The sequence below is a fragment of the Marmota flaviventris genome, chromosome 7, assembly GCF_047511675.1.
Source record: "Marmota flaviventris isolate mMarFla1 chromosome 7, mMarFla1.hap1, whole genome shotgun sequence".
In the NCBI taxonomy this organism is placed as follows: domain Eukaryota; kingdom Metazoa; phylum Chordata; class Mammalia; order Rodentia; family Sciuridae; genus Marmota; species Marmota flaviventris.
This window is the reverse complement of record NC_092504.1, coordinates 102,051,282-102,070,820: the sequence shown is the minus strand read 5'-3', so window position 1 is coordinate 102,070,820 and position 19,539 is coordinate 102,051,282. Positions and strand designations below refer to the sequence as shown.

At 33.7% G+C, this 19,539-nt stretch overlaps 1 protein-coding gene across 3 annotated transcripts in view; it reads left to right on the top strand.

Annotated features, from left to right (window-relative positions):
- Positions 1-19,539, top strand: part of Smarcad1 (SNF2 related chromatin remodeling ATPase with DExD box 1) — a 75,545-nt gene that overhangs the window by 26,880 nt on the left and 29,126 nt on the right. For all 3 annotated transcript variants that reach the window (XM_071614540.1, XM_027926769.3, XM_071614541.1), the window contains exons 5-9: positions 1,002-1,068; positions 5,953-6,053; positions 11,703-11,804; positions 13,520-13,601; positions 15,762-16,156. In XM_071614540.1, coding sequence (XP_071470641.1) covers positions 1,002-1,068; positions 5,953-6,053; positions 11,703-11,804; positions 13,520-13,601; positions 15,762-16,156 — 747 coding nt within the window. The remainder of the gene's footprint in view (positions 1-1,001; positions 1,069-5,952; positions 6,054-11,702; positions 11,805-13,519; positions 13,602-15,761; positions 16,157-19,539) is intronic.

Genomic DNA, 19,539 nt, shown 5'->3' with positions numbered 1-19,539 from the left:
TATGGAGGGAAACATTCTTATATTTGATTAGAGACTTTCATTTAGTACAAAAATACCTTATTTAAAGAAGTAAGATCTTTGGTAATTTATTGAAAATAAGGGAAATAATGAGAAAAAATATGGGATGGTTTATTTTTTTCTAAAATTTAATATATTACTGAATGATATAAATACATTACCTTGAAATTGCTAATGTAAGTAATATATACACATGTTCTTGAAAAACTTCAAGCAATTCAGAAACAGGAAAAATCAAGAGCCCTTTCATTCATGTAAGAAGTATCCAGTTTTAGCTGGCTGCTGTAGCACATGCCTGTAATCCCAGTGACTCCGGAGATCAGCCTCAGCAATTTCATGAGACCCTGCTGCAAAATAAAAAAGGGTTAGGGATGTGGTTCACTGGTTAAGTGCTCCAGGGGTTCAATACCTGGTACCAAATAAATAAATAGAAATATCCAGGTTTTTAAAAATATTTATTTTTTAGTTATAGGTGGACACAATGTCTTGATTTTTACTTTATGTGGTGCTGAGGATAGAACCCAGTGCCTCACGCTTGCTAGGTAAGCGCGCTCTACCTCTGAGCCACAACCCCAGTCCAAGTATCCAGTTTTTAAAGGAGCCAAATTGTAATTTTTACCCCCAGAAGTGAAAAAAGGAATTATATAAGTATCTCTGTTTGCCCCTCTCCTTTCTTTCCCTCTCCCCGTATCCTACATACGCTCAGTGCCTAAATACACAGATAGGAAGTTTTCAAGGCTTTTTGACAGAAACCTAGAATATGCTGTGTATATTTGATTGTTTTGATTTTTCTTTATAGTGATAATGAATAAATCAAATTTTAAGTTATGCTTAGGTAAGTTTAGACTTTTTAAATAACCTAAGTTTTGTGAAAATTGATCATACGACTTAATGAACTTAAATGATAATACCTTGTATAATATGTTTGTTTTAAATATTTCTTAAGTGTTCTTTTAAAAACATTTTTCTTTTCTCTTTGTTAGTTGATTGAGTCAACAAGCACTATGGATGGGGCAATTGCTGCTGCCTTGCTGATGTTTGGTGACGCAGGTATGCTTGACTTAGTTTTAAATCATGCTGATTTATTAGTTATTTAATAATATATTCTCATTAATATTGCTCTACAATTTACCCAGCACCTTCATGAATTCTTTCAAGAATGTGTGAAGTGTTAATAGCTTCCGTTTTTTTTAGATGAAGAAACTGAAGGTTAAGAAGGTTAAGTAACTTAACTGAGGTCATATAGCTATTTGGAAACCAGATTTCTAGGTTGATGGTTTCTTTTTTTTTCCTTTCCCCCCAAGAAAGAGGGGTCAGTTTCTCACTGGTAGATTTTCTTGTTTTTACAGATCAAATCCCATAAGAGTTAAGTTGTGGAAGGTATATTTTCTTTCTTAATTATCCTTTCTAATTGCATTGTGGTCTTATTTATGGGTCTACAAATCTGAGTCAATAGGAACATAATGTCTTATGGAAAGTCCTTAGCTGGTAATCAGCATTCCTTCATTGAGTAAATATTTATGTTATGTTTCAGGCTTCTGATACAAAAATAAATGCATTTGAAGGAGCTTACAATATTTTAAAAAATCTCCAATTTTTTAGCAAGTGCTATCTCAATTTTTCTTTAAATGTACATATCAAAAAAAAAATTCACCTGTAATGCTACTACTCAAAAAACATTTAAAGTAAGTAATGAAAGTAAACTTATGCTTCATTAATAACTCTTAAATCTGCTTAATATCATCCTCAGCTTTTTCCTGTGTTTGTTTATACCAGTCACACACATACATTAGATTATAAAATGTAAAAAATAGTGGTTTTAATTTTTATAAAGTCATTTATCATGAATAGTTTGGTCAGTTCAATCAGATTTTTAAACAATTTTTAAAATAACTTCATGGTACTACTCACAGGATTAGTTTATTAACTAACTTCCTATTAGCAATTATGTTTCCATTGATATAAAACATTACAGTACTATAGAATTATAGTACTAAATACCATTATATATACACCTTTATGTTATTTCTGTAGGCTAAATTTCAAATTAGGTTCCTCAAATTATATGCACAATTTTAATTCTTTTTTATTTTTTTTTTATTTTTTGGTACCAGTGATTGAACTCAGGTGCACTTGACCACTGAGTCACATCCCCAGCCCCATTTTGTATTTTATTTAGAGACAGGGTCTCACTGAGTTGCTTAGTGCCTCACTGTTGCTGAGGCTGGCTTTGAACTTGTAATCCTCCTGTCTCAACATCCCTGAGCTTCTGGGATTACAGGCGTGCACCACTATGCCCGGTCAATTTTAATTCTTTTTTGTTGTTGTTGTTTTATTTTGTTTTAGTTGTAGCTGGATGCAATACCTTTATTTTTATGTAGTGCTGAGTATCAAACCCAGCACCCCACATATGCTAGGTGAGCGCTGTAACTCTAAGCCACAACCCCAGCCCCCAATTTTAATTCTTTGTATATACTTCCATGTTATTTTTGCTAAAGATTGGCTAGTTAATGCTTGTGTGATGAATGTTCATTTCCCTAAGTGGATTTCTCTACTTTTAAAAAATTTTTGATACTTAAAATGTGTATAGAAATAGAAAATAATATGTTTACTTGGGCCCATCATCCCTCTTTAGTTATCTACCTCATTTCTTCCTGTTAAGTGGATGAGTTAAAATGGATCATAAATGTGATATGATTTCATCTGTAGGAAATATTTTAAACCTTTTGTTTCTTCCACTTTGAGCAAGGAAACAGTATTTTGTGGTTACTACCTACACGGAACGTCAAGATTCTTTTTTTGTCTTTTACTTACCAGCTGTGTGACCTTAGGTAGTGTTGTCTAACTCTTCTCTTTGTTTCCTTGGCAGTAAAATAGTATAAAAATAGTGCTGAACTCATAGGTTGTTGTAAAGAACTGTTAAAAGTTAATGTTAATTTTCTTACTGTGGTGCCTGGCATATATTAAGAATGTAGTGAAAGTCAAAAATTATTTGTTGTGTTATTCAAAATGGTACCGGAGACAGTTAAATGTGTCTTCCTCAATAACACCCTTAGTGCTTTTTTGTTGTTATTGTTGTTCTTACTGGGGATTAAGCCCAGGGGTGCTTAACCACTGAGCCACATCCCTTTTTTACTTTTTGTTTAGAGACAGGGGCTCCCTGAGTTGCTAAGTGCCTCTGTAAAGTTTCTGAGGCTACCTTTGAACTTGTAATCCTCCTCCTGAGTCACTGGGATTATAAGCATGCACCACCGCTCCCAACTCTAGTGCTTATTTTAAAGCTAAAAAATGACAGGCTTAGATAACATTTATTGAATTGCCTGTGGCTTGGGAAACTTTTACATATTCTTTTTTGCTTTCACACTAAGGACATGTAACAAAGCAAAGTTAATATAAACCCAGCTGTTACAGAGTTTATAATCCTCATCAAATTTAAACTCTAGCTAAATTTTTCTTCTTACCCTTATACTGCATTTTCATTATATATATATATATATGTTGTAGTTGGACACAATACCTTTATTTCATTCATTTATTTTTATTGGTGCTGAGGATTGAACCCAGGGCCCTGCACATTCTAGGTTAGCTTTCTACCACTGAGCCACAAGCCCAGTTCCTATGCTGCATTTTCACATGTTGTTTAAAGTATTAAGTGGTAAATTACAAGGAAATAAGAATTAGGTTTTGGTTTTTTAAGAAAACTTTCTTGCTGCATCTTGGAATGGACAGGATAGTCATATCAGACATCCTCAGTTTTAGTGGAGTAAACGTGGAGGTAATGTATAGGTGATCAAATTTGTCTAACCTTGGAGATAAGACAGCTTTGCGGGGGTGGAGGTTTTTTGTTTGGTTGGTTTTTAGTGTATTATGGGTTGAACCAGAGTCTGTCACATAAAGGGAAGTACTCTACCACTGAGCTATATCCCCTCTTCTTTTTTTAAATTTTTTATTTTTCTATTTTTTTAGTTGTAGATGGACACAATACCTTTATTTTACTTATTAATTTTTATGTGGTCTGAAGTTTGAACCTATTGCCTCACATGTGCTAGGCAAGAGCTCTACCACTAAGCCACAATCCAGGCCCTACATCCCTCATTCTTTTATTTTATTTTTGAGACAGGGCATCACTAAGTTGCCCAGATGGCCTTGAACTTACAAATCCTCTTGCCTTCTGAGTAACTGAGATTACAGGTGTATGCTGTTGCTCTGGACAAGATAATCTTTAATGTACTATGTCATAAAGACATGAAACTGTTTGGGGTATATTAGCACAATTTTCAACAAAAGGTTCCCCCTTTTATCTGATTGAACCCAGAGTCTTGCAAATAGTAGGCAACAACAGCTCTCTACTGAGCAACCCAACAAAAGGCTTTTTAACATGAGCAGTCTTGGACAGGTCCGAAAACATGACGGTAAACATTGGTTTTACCATAAATTTTAATCTTTTTATAAACAGTATCATCCTGTATATTAAACAATAAAGGGAGCCAGATGTGATGGTACATGTCTATAATTCCAGCAGCTTGGGGGAGGGGAAGGCTGAGGCAGGAGGATTACAAGTTCGAGGCCAGCCTGAGCAATTTGGCAAGACTCTGTCTCAAAATTAAAAAAAAAAAAAAAAAAAATTAAAAGGGTAGGGGTGTGACTCAGTGGCTAAGTGCCCCTGGGTTTGGTCCTTAGCACCAAACAAACAAAAAACAATAAGGGTATTTTTATGTAGTATTTTTTGAAATATATGTACCTATAAAGTTTTTATTTCAGAAGATAAAATAAAAATTTATTTATTGGTTTCAAGGAGGAGTCTCTTTTTAGGAAATGACTAAGTACCTAGATAATTATTTTTAAAAATGGATGCCACAAATATGCAGAATGCATATTTATATTATGAAATGAATCAGTAGGAAACATTCAAATATTCATGCTTTAAAGGTTTATAACATTCAGTTTTATTTTGTAATGGCTGCTATGAGATTTTTAATCTTACAACTCAAAAGTTGTCAGGTATGTACATATATTTTATGCACAGTTAGGCTTCTGATAAAATTAATGCTAAAATGGTGAAACTTTTGTGGTGAAACTTTGAAACAGTGTTTCAAAGGTAACAGCAATCTGTCTAAGGAATTGGCACTCTTGAGATTCCAAGTGTTTCAGAAATAGATACATGGTATAAAAAGTATGAATACGTAACACTTCTTAAGATTATGTAGCTTATTTGTTTTTGTTTCAGTCTTGGCAGAATGTGCTGATTTCCTGTTACTCATACTGTTACACTTGCTTGTTTTATGTTGAAAACATTCCTCGCTTAATTTCTGTATATATGAGTTCCTTCTCATTTGTAAAATAAAATGTTACCTACTTTGTAAGTTTATTGTGAAAAGCAAATAAAATTGTAGTTTATAAAAGGCCTTGTGCAAAATCTGGTACATGGTAGACAATTAATGGCATCTGTGATGCTTTTGATAACTTAGCCTTGATAGTTCACTTTTTTAAATAATTATTTTTTAGAAGTAGTTGGACACAATACCTTTATTTCGTTTATTTATTTTTATGTGGTGCACATGCTAGAAGAGTGCTCTACTGCTGAGCCACAATCCCAGCCCCAGTAGTTCACTTTTTTTCATTGCTGAATACTCAGTCACTGGAATCCCATTATCACTTTGTAGAATTAATTGTAAATTTGGAGAGAGTACTTTTAACATTAATAAAGTGATAGTTTACAAGTACAGTATTAAAATGATTTCTACTTTGGGTAGACAAACAAAGACCAACAAAGAGTATCTATTCACTCTTCCTTCAGTCTAGTCATATGTAGAAGAAAGAACATCAGGCCCAATTTCAAGGGAACTGACTCAAGTTTATTACACATTTTTGTTTTGAATTAAATTGATTCCTGTTATTTCTGTGCAAACTTTGAGCATGTTTCTGTTTTAAAAGGTGGTGGGCCCAGGAAAAGAAAATTATCATCTTCTTCAGAGCCATATGAGGAGGATGAATTTAACGATGATCAATCTTTAAAAAAGACAAGACTGGATCATGTAAGTTTTTTGTGAATTGCAGTGTCACAGTTAGGATATGTTGAGTCTTACAGATATCAGAACTGAAAACTCACCTGAATGAATTAATTAGTCTTTTCTCCTTGAAAACTAAATCAGGGAACTTACGTTTGGATTCAGTTTGTGGCTGGTTTTGCTTTTTTAAAAAATTTTTGCAGTATGAATTGCTAATCTCTTTGAATCATAAAATAGATTTTTTAAAAAACTGTAATGTGGTTGATTAACTTTTTGAGAGAATAAAATGCTTCTAAGTTTCATTTCATAAAGTTACATATATGTATTTTTTAACACATGAAGAACAGCTCTCATCACCACTATTTGATCTTCTTCAATAGCAACTACTTAATGCTATTCTAGATGATTCTGTTAATATTTAACTACATGTTTTAGTCTGTATTGCTATAACAAAATACCATAGAATGGTTAATTTATATAGAATAGCAGTTTCTTTCTCACAATTTTTGATGCTGTGAAATCCAAGATCAAGGTGTTAATAAGTTGTGTTTGGCTCCTCTCTGTTTCCCAGATAGCATCTTGCTGTTGTATCATAGGGAGAGGAACACTAGATCCTCACATGGCACAAGGAATGGAAGGGGCAAAAACGTGGAGCTCCCTCCTCAGACCCTTTTACAAGGGCATCTAATCCCTAATCACTTCATAAATGGCCCCACCTCCTTCGGGCCTCCTGATATCACCACAATGGGAATTAAGGGTTTTTTTTTTTCAATTTTGTTACAGATGTTGATGGACTTTTAATTTATTCATTTATTTATATGTGGCACTCACAATCAAACCCAGTGCCTCACACATGCTAGGCAAGCACTCTACCACTGAGCCACAACCCCAGCTTTTTTTTTTTTTTTTGGTACCAGGGATTGAACTCAAGGGTGCTTAATCACTGAGCCACATCCCCAGCCATTTTTATTATTTCATTTAGAGACAGAGTCTGGCTGAGTTGCTAAGTTGCTGAGGAAGGCTCTGAACTCAGTCTTCCTACCTCAGCCTCTGGAGCAAGTTTCAGCATTTCAGTTTTGAAAGGACACACTCAAGCTATAGCACTGCGTACCTGCAAATAAGAGAGTTTTTTCTCTTATTGGGTCACTAAAGATTTCCATTAACTTTTACTTTGCAAACAGAACCACTAAGAGATATCCCAGTGAATCCAAACATACTCCTCCCTGTCTGCATACTCAGTGACACAATTTCTTATTAGTCACCAAAATCAAAGTCAAGTTACCCCAACTAGCATGGCAACTTTTTTTCTTTTTGGTCTGTGACTTAATGGTATAAGAAGTCCTAGGTAACTAGGTGGCAAGCTCTACCATAATTTATTGACACAGTTACTGTGTCCTACATAGAAATATTCTTCCTCTGGAAACTAATATTGACAGAAGTAATTTTGTGTTTAGGTGTAAGGGGTCTGTAGGTGTATTGCAAATTTCCTTTCATTCATATATATATATATATATATATATATATATATATATATATATACACACACACACATACATACACACACACACACACATACACACACACACCCTTTGTGGCATGTTCACATAGAACACTGTCATTCCAGCATTCTCTTCTGAGTATAACTTCTAATTTTAGAACTACAACTCCTCCCCAGACTTCCTGGTCATTGATCTTCCGGTCTTATTCTTTTTCCTCAGTCACTGTCCATGATATTTTGTTGAACTATACTTAAAGACATTTCTTTCTACACAAAATGTACTGCCCAAAGGTATGCACAGAGCTACTTTCTTAAACGGGATTGTGTTATAGTAGTTGTTCACTTTTGGCTGGCTTTAATTATTATGCAGATTCTTCATAAACCAAGTTTAAAGTTTTCTGCTTGCTTTATCTGGCATCAGCTGTAGAAGTTACTGTGAAGCTCTGAAACACCCATACATGGCAATTTGTTTATTTCTCTTGAACTGTTCAAGTCCTTCACAAATATACCATTTCTATTTCATGGATTAGTGCTGCCAGCACTTATTTTTAGGCTTGGTGGGCCAGATACCCAGATTGTGTCTGATGATCACTCGATGTCCTAAGGAACAGCCATAGGATATGCTTCTATCAGAAACTATCATCAAGCGAAAAATAGATCAGTCTGATCTTTTTTTAAAATGTGAATTTGTTTCAGTGCAGTTTAGAGAACAGTTCACATGTAACACAAAATTTGCATTTGTTAATGTGTAATTTTATCCATTAAAAAATACTAGATACACACAGAAAACTGCACCCAGTTGAACCAAGCCAGATAGTAATATAATATATAAAACACAACTCAAACATCTATTGGCCACCTTATTTTACCATGTGCACTATGTTACAAAGATAAGTTTTGCTATTTCATATTTGTGAACTTTTCCTATTCAGGGGGTGTAAAAAAGAACAAAAATGCTCTTTTCAACATCCCAGACATCCCATTCTGGTTAAAAAATGCCATGCAGTGAATGCAAAACAAATGTTTTCAAGTATTGATGAGAAGTTGGAAACAAGAAAATGGAAAGAAATTAGACCATCTGATAGATCTCAAGCAATAGACACAAAGGAATCTGATTTTGGACCATCAGAGTTAATGCCACAAAAATGAAAGTGTTTGGCTGGGCTGGACTCAAGTGTTCAGAAGTCAATAAGAACACAACATAGCAAGGCACGGTTGCACACACCTGTAATCCCAGGGGCTCTGGAGGCTGAGGCAAGAGGATCGTGAGTTCAAAGCAAGCCTCAGCGAAAGCGAGACTCTAAGCAACTCAGTGAGACCTTGTCTCTAAATAAAAATACAGAATAGGTGAGTAATAAATTACTACTGGGGATGTGGCTCAGTGGTTGAGTGCACTTGAGTTCAATCCCCAGTAACCCACATCCTGCTGCCCAAATAAATAAATAAATAAGAATACATCATAAAGAAATAGAACAAAAGGAAATATCATTGAACATTTGGATTCAAGGCTAATAAGTGAAAAAATGAGTTAACAACCTTTTCCACATAGATCTTTGTATTTATACACAATGACTGAAATGGAAATCGCTGTAAACTGCAAAAAGTGACTCCTTTTAGTGCCAGTAATGTTTGCTTTAGTGATTTCTAAACAGTGCTATAATTTTCTAAGCCTTTAGCAGTCTGACATAGTCATTTGTGCAGATGAGAAAGCTGCAGAAAAGTTTTCAATCAGTGATGTAGGATTAACCTGAAGAAGGTGGCTCTGCATTGAGTTAAATTCTTGGTTTGATAACACAAGTTTTATCAAAGTTATGAATGCATATCTCAAAGAATCCAAATCTGAAAGACAACATGCTGTATGATTAAAGGTTCCAAAAAGTCAAGTAACTATGATGTTCAGCACCAAAGCCAAAAGGAGACTGGAAACTGAAGCCAGTAGTAATTTATTACTCACCAAATTGTGAGCCTTATGAAAGGAATTGTTAAAGTCAGCCTTGGGGTTTGCTTCCGGGATACAAAAATTACTCCCTTGTTCATTAATGTTTTCACTTAATTCTTTTATGTTGTAGACAATTATTGCAACAACACAAAGTCTCCAAAACAAAAGCTTTAACCCTTAAAAATTCTTACAGTGCATGAAACTGTCTCTACAAAAGCAGAACTCAATCCTAGTGTCAGATTCTTCCTTTTGCCTTAAAAACCCACCTCTTATACAGCTCCTTGATAAAGGTGTGATGGCACCATTTATAACTTACTCTATAAAATCAATGTGATATTAATTTCCATTAAGAAGGTGGTAAGAATCCAAACATGATGAAAAGCTTGGAAGAATTAACATCAGAATAGTCATTTCTATCAGTGTTGAAGCCTGGAGTAATAATTAGAGTGTTTATGTAATATATGGTGGCATGGTAATAAATGCCAATCACAGCTACTTGGGGACCTGAGGTGGGAATATCCTGTGTTCAAGGTCATTTGGGCTACAGTGAGACATTGCCACCTCAAGTAAACAAAGCAGCTGCATTTCCTCATTGACTTTCCTCAGTAAAATTGACACATATAGTAGAACAGCTGAAACGTGTCAGCACCTGATTATTTGATACACTGAAATAATTTTTCAAGACTCATTCAATTTTTGTATGCTTCAAGGAACTATATTATGTTGGAATGGGTCAGTAGCGTCAGTCTCTTCTGTCTCCACAGGAATGTGGTCTTGCTGCTTGTTAATGAGAGTGACAATTCTAGGATCCTAGATTTGGTATTTCCTATAATAGTGACCCATACTCTGTGACTCAGGGAGCTAAGGAGTGTTTTTTGACATTCCCAGATATGACTGTTCTGGAGCTAGAAAAATAATCACAAGATTGAATCATAACTCCAGACTCCACTAAGACAGATTTGGGTTCAAACTCCATGTATAATCTAACTTCTGTAAAGCTCTAAAGTAACTACCAGATGTGTTCCATATTCTCCCTCACCAGGGATCAGCAAAGCTGGCACAAAGGTAGATCTGAGCACAGACAGTAAATGATAAGGCACACCATCTACTGAATGCTGAATGTTTTACTTGTGCTATATTGTTTCCCAAGCTGTTTTTCAAATATTGTGTATCTTTTTTGGTGCTGTGGATCAATCCCAGAGCCTTGTAGAGCTTATGCACTCTACATACATAGCTGTATCCCTAGCCCATATCTTTTTGTTGTTGTTGTTGTTGTTTGTTTGTTTTGTTTTTCTTAATTATACATGAAAATAGAATCCATTTTGGTAAAATTATACAAGCATGGATTATATCTTATTCCAATTAGGACCCCATTCTTGTGAGTGGGCATGATGGTGGAATTCACTTTAGGTATTTTCATGTGTATATAAGAAAATTATTAGCTTTATTCTACTGTCTTTTCTATTTTATCCCTCCTCCCTTCCATTTGTTCCCCTTTGTCTAATCTACTGAACTTTTCCCCCTGCCCCCTTTAATTGTGGTTTAGCTTCCACATATCAACAAAATCATTCAACCTTTGGTTTTTTGGAATTGCTTTATTTCACTTAGCATGATAGTCTTCAGATCCATCCATTTACTGGCAAATGTCATTATGCCATTATGGCTGAGTAATATTCCATTGAAAATATATATATATATACCACAATTTCAAGCTTCCTCTCAAAGAAGGTGCACCACAACTTGCTCACAATAAAGAGGTCCTCCTGCTTCACCACCTTCTCTTGGATCTTCTCTTGGATGGCTTCTCCCACCTCATTCTCATTCTCATTCTGATAGACATAGGCACAGTCTAAGTGGCAATATACTGCATCAATGGCCACCTTCACGACTTTTTTGACTTTGTTTGGGGGAGACTTCCAGGTGCCCAAACCCAGCATGGGCATCTTGGCTTTGATGCTGAGCTCTACGAAGGTGGCCATGGTTGATGCAGAAATGGCTTTTAGAGAGCAAATAGATGTCTGGTGTCCTCTTTTAGTAATCTGAAATCAGCAATCTTTTTCATCCTTGAAGGCGTAAATTTGTCAGTGTTTACATAAACATAAGTAAACATTGTGGAGAAATAAGCATTCTTATCAAATGTGATAATTTTTTTTTTAAAGTCAACAGAAATATAATTACCTTAATACTGTTTTTACTGGTGATCTCTTAAATTGATTCTTTTTTTTTTTTTTTCCTACAGGGGGAAGAATCAAATGAGTCTGCAGAATCTAGCAGTAATTGGGAAAAGCAAGAAAGTATTGTATTGAAATTGCAAAAAGAATTTCCAAATTTTGATAAACAAGTGAGTAGTATAACATTGATAAGAGAGACCAGTTAATTGAACAAATACAAACTTACCCTTAATTCTTACAGGGTTCAATTTAAACAACATTTTATACTACAGTTTGGAAACTGGGCATTGAACCCAGGGATGCTCTACTACTGAGCTGTATCCCCATTTCTTTTTCTTTTTTAAATTTGTGTTGGGGACTGTTAAGTTGCAGAAGCTGACCTCAAACTTTTGATCTTCTTGACTTAGCTCCCCCAGTCACAGGGATTACAGGTGTATGCTACCACATACTCCTTTTTAACTCTTGACATTGTTTATTCACCTTGTTTACTAATTATAGTATCAGCATTACAACCCAAACCATAAAAAAAAAACAATAATAAAAACTGAGTTCATTTATACTATGTAAACCATTTAGAAAGCCATCTATACAATCGTTGCCCCCGTGAAATAATTGCTTACTTGTTTTGATTTTTTAAATTTCTTTTTTTTTTTTTTAATGTTTTCCAATTGAAACTATTTATTTACAGACATACAAGGAAAATAAACTTTGCTCTCCTGCAGACTTCTCAGGAGGCTACTCTCTCCTGTGACATAGCCCAGGCCCCTCTCTCTGACCTGGAATAGGGCACAGTTGGTGGAGTGGCTGCCCCTACAGCCCTGGGGAAGCAGGGTGGGTGGAAGGTGTCCATGAGGACAGAGGAGAATTTTAAAGTACAGTATTGCATTTCAGTGTTTTTGTTCTCCTTTCCAGATAGTAAGAATACTTCCAGAGTCATTAACAATACAAGCTAACTAAACATTCCATTGCTGAAAGGGTCTGTTTTATCACACGATCATGTATTGAAGCACATGTTTTCTTAGCATTTGAAATACATGTAAACTTTCATTGGTATATTCCATTATATACTCAGGTAGGACATTTGTTGAATTCTGATGAGCTGAATGAATATCTTACTGCTATACTTGTTCTTTACAAATATTAAAACTTAGGGCTGGGGTTGTGGCTCAGTGGTAGAGCACTTGCCTAGATAGCATGTATGAGGCACTGGTTTGATTCTAGCACTACATATAAATAAATGAATAAAGTAAAGGTCCATCAACATCTTAAAAATTTTTTTTAAAAATTAATGTTTTGTCTAACTGCATATTGAAGTTCTGTTTATTCATTTTTTTTGGCACTGGGGATTGAACTCAGGGACACTCGACCACTGAGCCACATTCCCAGACCTATTTTATATTTTATTTAGAGACAGGGTCTCACTGAGTTGCTTAGTGTTTCGCTTTTGCTGAGGCTGGCTTTGAACTTGCAATCCTCCTGTCTCAGCCTCGAAGTTTTATTTTTAATCGGGCAAACATTTCTTGATCCTTCAGTGTTCAAAGGGAGAACTAGAAATAAAAAAAAGTTCTTGCCTATCTGCAGGTGTGAAATCACATAGAAAACATTTATAAAGCAACATAAAAACAAGTGTGAAATAATTAGCTATGAATTCTCAATTTTAATGTGATTAATTTAGTTTTAAAAGCACATAAATGGCTGGGGTTGTGGCTCAGCAGTAGAGTGCTCGCCTAGCACATGTCTATCCTCAGCACCACATAAAAATAAATAAAATAAAGGTATTGTGTCCAACTACAACTAAAAAAAATGATTTTTTTTAAAGTAAACATTTTCATTTCTACAATGGTAATTTGAAATTTTTAACAAATACAAATAACTTTATTTCTAGGAACTAAGAGAAGTACTCAAGGAACATGAATGGATGTACACAGAAGCTCTGGAATCTTTAAAAGTGTTTGCAGAAGATCAAGGTAATTATTCTGTGTCATTGATTATACATACTTCCTGCTGGGTAAGTTGGCCCAAGCCTTTCATCTCCCATTGATTTGGGAGGCTGAGGCAGGAGGATTGTAAATTCAAGGCCAACACAGTCAACTTAGCTAGACCCTGTCTCAAAATTAAAAATTTAAAAAAGAACTGGGGTTGGAGCTCAGTGGTAGAGTTCCTCTGAATTAAAAGAAGAAAATACATACTCTCTGTTATATTCTGTATTTTAGTTATAAGAAAATAGTGAACCAGTTAGCTATCAACTAAAGAATGGAGTTGAAAATGATGTTGAAAGTGATGATATAAAAATTTTTTAAATGACCAAGTCCTAAATATTGACCTGTTGTTTATAAACAAAACAATAAATGTCTTTCTATGTGGCAAATCTTTCTTGGTAGTAAGGGCTACTTATTTTTTAAAAAATAATTTTGATTGTATGGACATAATAACTTTATTTATTTATTTTTTTTTTTTATGTGATGCTAAGGATTGAACCTAGTGCCTCACAGGTGGTAGGCAACTGCTGTATCCCTGAGCTATACAACCCCAACCCAGTGAAGGCTACTTTTAAACAGCATGTCTAATGGAGTGTAAAGGAAACATTTTGTACATATTAACTGCTGTTAGTCAGGATGGATCTTGTATTTGGTGGTATCTTATAATCACTGTAATGCAGATATTTGAGCTTGAACTGGCATGACTTTGAAAAGCACTGGCATCTAAAACATGGGAATCATCAGCATTTGAAGAAAGTCTAAACCCATAGTAGAACACTTTTAACTTTAGAAAATGGTATAGGAGACTGGTGGATGGGCTCAGTTGAATTATATATGTTTAGTAACATCCCTAAGCCAGACTTCATGTAGACATTATAATTGCAAAACCAGCTTTTAAAGCCCAGCACAGGTGGCTTTAGGTTTATTTTAAATGAGTTCTTTTAAGAAAAGCTGTACTACCAGTATTATTGCATAGTGAATGATATGTGTGGAAATTAGAAAGCCACCACTGTCACCTATTTTTGAATCTGAAAATGATTCTCAAAAGATCCAGATTATCAAAGGGAAGAAATTTGGGGAATACTGTATTCAGTTTATTTTGCTCATATTTTTTTATATGTGCAGAAAATGAGTGTATGATAATCTGTAAGTCTGAAAGCCTCTTATGTAATTAGACAATAAACAATCTCAATAAAGTATGTTCGTCCTTCAGTATCTGTAAGGGAAGGTTCAGATACCAAAATATGTTGGTGCTCAAACTCCTTTTTGTAAAATGGCATATATTTACATATAATCTATGTGTATTTCCCACATACTTTAAATCATTTTAAGATTACTTATAATATCTAGTAAAATGTAAATACTATGAAAATAGTTGTTCTATTATATCAGTTAGGGAATAATGATAAGAAAAAAGTCTATACATCTATTACAAATGCAGGGTTTTTTTGGTTTTTTTTTTCCTTCTCTTTGATCCATGATTGAATAAATGCATGTATTTGGAACCTGGCAGCTAGAGAACCAACTGTATTTTATAGAGTAATTGGTACATATTTTCTTACTGGTATATAAGATAACAGTATACCTCTATTCACAGGCATCCTAGAATTCAGTGAAATATGATAGAGAGTAGTAGTGGTTTTGATAATAATATATTGGAATAGTTTTTTAAATAATGATGAATTTAGAGTAGTTGACATAGTGATGGAAAGCTTATGGATAGTTGAAACAGACACTTTGTTAGTAAACTTCATGGTATGATCAGCATTGTTTTTCTGTACCCATCAGTGTTGGCATTAAGGATTTGGGCTGCTTAAGTAACATCTGGGACATTATAGATATGCAGCTACAATTTATGTTGTAAGGACCTTTGTTAGAAAATGGAAATTTATATTTAATTCTTTTTTTTTAAAGAAGTTATTACCTGCTTTTGAAAGTATTTTCACTTACTCTATAATTTTAAATTCTGCTTCTGCATTTCTATTAAAAGTGTGTCAAGATTTAACAGTAAATTGCAGCTGAATTCTTCTGGATTCAAAAGGAATATGAATGTTTAAATATTTTTCTCATCTCATTTGAAGTCTTATATTTTTATTGAATATATATATTTCTAATTTATTTATTGTTTTTGTCTATCTTTGTACACAGATACGTCACAATTTTCATCACAAAGTGAGGTTCCAAATGGAAAAGAAGTTTCTTCAAGAAGTCAAAATTGTCCTAAAAATGTAGCTAAAACAAAACTAAAACAGAAATTTTCAATGAAACAACAAAATGGTTTTAACAAAAAACGTAAAAAAAATGTATTTAATCCTAAGAAAGTCATTGAAGACTCTGAATATGATTCAGGTTCTGATGTCGGTAGTTCACTAGATGAGGACTACAGTAGTGGTGAAGAAATGATGGAGGATGGCTATAAAGGTAAAATTCTTCACTTCCTTCAGGATGCTTCAATTGGTGAACTTACTTTGATTCCTCAGTGTTCTCAGAAGAAAGCTCAGAAGATAACAGAACTCCGGCCCTTTAATAGTTGGGAAGCTCTGGTAAGGCTACATTCTTTTTTTCCCCTCACTGTGTGTGTGTGTGTGTTTAATTTACAGTACCGTTTATAGTCAAGTTGTCTTCAGCCCAGGGAAGCATAGAAGGGAGGCCTTATCCTGTGTAGAGTCAAACATTGCTTTCATTGTAAGCCAATAGTATTTCAAATAGTGTCATATGACCTAATTTTGAATGAATTAAGGGGTGATTTTCCTGAAAAAACCCAAGCTGATTGGCTGGGAATACTGTCACTCATTCTTTTGCATAGAAACTTGGTTCATTTCACTGCAGAAGAAGAAATTAGAGCTTACATTTAGGAAGGAGTTGTTTGCTAGCCTGCTCTGATCTGTTACTGCTGAGACACCATGCAGAAAGCAAGAATGTGGCAGAAATTTTACTACAACTGCTTGAAGAGCAGTAGCAACGTCCAGGGGAGATCCATGATTGAAAATGCCAGCCTAACTGTTTTAATGCTTCACCACAAAAGAAGCAATTGTTTATTTTCTTTTTCTTCTAAAAGTGACAGCTCAACCTCTAATCATGTTTTTCTTGATTAAACAACACGGCCATTTTATGGAGTGTAGCAGGCTTCAGCGTTTTTAATTGGAAAGATAGAAAAGTTTGTGGAAACCTAGAATTCAAGCATTAGGTGAAGGGAAAGCATGAGCACTGGTAAGTACACTTTGCATGATAATATTGTAGAATTTAATTTCCTATAATAAGTTTTACTGAAAATACCTGCTTTTGAGTTTTCTAAATGTCAACTATCATTGACTCTTATTTCTACAGAAAAATATAAGAACTTTTTTGAAATTTTGCTTTAACACTTTTGGGAATGTGGGCTTTTATAGCATGCATTGTGTATAGGCCCTGCAATAAAAGCAATATGGATGATTTTTTACAGCTTTAGAAGATAAAGTGGTCTTTGCTTTATAAAGGTTTTTAAGATGTTTTATTTTCTGAGTTATAGAGCAAAGTTGCATTTGTGATTAATTCTATAACTATGTCAAATCTAAATGAGCTTAAGTGTACTTGTTTTAGTGTCTTAAAGTGGTAGGGGGGCCTACACATGGTTGTAAAAAGCATTTTTTAAAAATTGAAATATTTGAAAAATATAGAAATGTTGCTAACGCTTCATAGCTTTAAAAAAAGATAAAATAAAAACACTCGTTTTGCCTGAAGCTTTTGCTTTTCCAGAGACCATCTGTCAAAGCAGGCCCTTTCAAAACTTGTTTGGCTTTGCCTGAGTGATTTATTTCTTAAGGTATTTGCTGAAGGGCTTTCTTGTTCTTCTTTTCTTTCTTTTCTTCTTTCTTTTAATCTTTAATGGTCTCTTATGTTATTATGGAGTTGGGTTGCTCAGGCTTGTTGGATTCTAATTTATTTCATAAAGAATGCAATTATCTACACTGGTTTGTTTAGTCACTGTAACTACTTGCCCAGGTATCTTATAGTAAATTATACAGTTTTATCAGGGTTATATGTGCCAGATGTTTTTAAAAATATTCAGCAACTTATCATGTAGAAAGCATATTTCCCCTACTAATTAATTGGCATAGTTTAAATTAGTCTTGACATGAATTTGGAGATTATGCATTACTTACTTAAACCTCCTAACTTCTTGCCCCTTTCTCAAAGTTGAACATAAAGACTTTTATTGTTTGTTTTAGCCAGCCATCCAAATGTTGAGTGTTTTATCTAACAGTTAAAAAGTATCTTAAAAGTAAACTTTCTATTTGAGTTCAATGAATACAGTGCTTTGCTATCCTGTGCAATGTAGTATGTAAATAAGTTTTTGCAAATTTATAGTTTGATTTAACAAATATAACTTTACATTTTAGTTTGCTTAGAACTTTGAGCTTTCAGCTTTCAATAACTTAAGAATTTTGAATGACTGGATTGTAGAGCCATTCAATATCTTAAAAATTTCAAAAGTCAGTATTTTGTACATTTTGGTAAAAAGCTATATAATTTACTCCTATTCATGAATAAGTTTGACAATGATTCTCTAAGTAACTTTGAGAGGAAACTATAGGGGCAAAAAACACAGTTTTCGTTTTAATAGCTGTTGTATTTAGAAGATCCTATAAAATCAGTTGAGGTTTTAATGATGTCACTCAGTCAGACTTTAATGAAAATTACAGGATATTGTATATTCATAATGGCCTACTAATAGCTAGTTCATTCTTTCTTAAAATTATTGTTTAATATTAAGGAGTACAGGAATTCTTAACAGAATTTTACAGAACTATGAGATTCACAAATATTTCATGGAAAAAATGCATACTCGTCTCATGAATCAAGCGAACACATAAGTTTTGTGACTTTTGTTCAAAATCAAGTTTTTTTAACGTTGGTTATCTTTAAATGATTAAATATCATTGGTATTTTATTGTCTTATAATAACTTGAATCTGAAAATTGTTAGCAGTATAAAACAACTTTCTTGAAAAGTTGTAGATTATTGGTTCTTTTAGTCTTCAATGCATAGTATAATTCTGATGTATATAATATGTAAAAATGTATAATATACTTGTGTCATATGAGGTACTTAGTTATCAAATCACAGAGATTTTAAATCCAGAGACCATATGTTTTCTGTATCATTATGATTTTCATGTCAGAGATTATACTTTTTCTTTTTAAGCTAAAATATTTTCAGGTAGTTTAATCACATTAATTTTACATGAGAAAAAGCTGGTTATTAAAAGAAAAAAACTAGTCCTTTAACTAAGAGGGTGTTTATATTTGTAGCTTTATTTAATTCTATTGGGTTTTTTTAATTTGCATTAAAATTTAAAGACTGTTTAATTTTTCTTCATAATTTTCCTACTCGTAGCTTTTTTACATAATAGTAGTAATTTAGGTGCTCATTCTAAGAAAATCACATCCTTAAATCATGTAGACTTTGGAAGTGTACCAAGCCAAAAGTGTTATTAAAAACTAGTATTGTTAATTGGTGAAATTGAAGTTTTTATGGCCAGACTTCACACATTTGATTGATATCTGTTCCCCACCCATTTACTGAATTTTTGTCTAGCCTTATGCAAGGTTAGAGTGGGGGATTATTGTTTCCATGATAAGTCTTATTCCATTGTCTCCTTATGTGTTAACCAGAAAACCAAAGTATTTATACTGATGAATACAATTTTTATGAATAGATCAGTTCATGAATATAGTTTAACCCCCAAAAATTCATATATATATATATATATATATATATATATATAATCTACTTCGTTAACATTTAGATCAGCATAGATGCAGTTTTCCCTTACTGTTAGCCAAGCAAAGTCAAATTTAGTTCATGTATGATAATTCTTTTCTGTGCTCCTTGTGTTTTTTCATCTACTTTTAACTTGTAGACAAAGATTTTTTTTTTTTTGCTT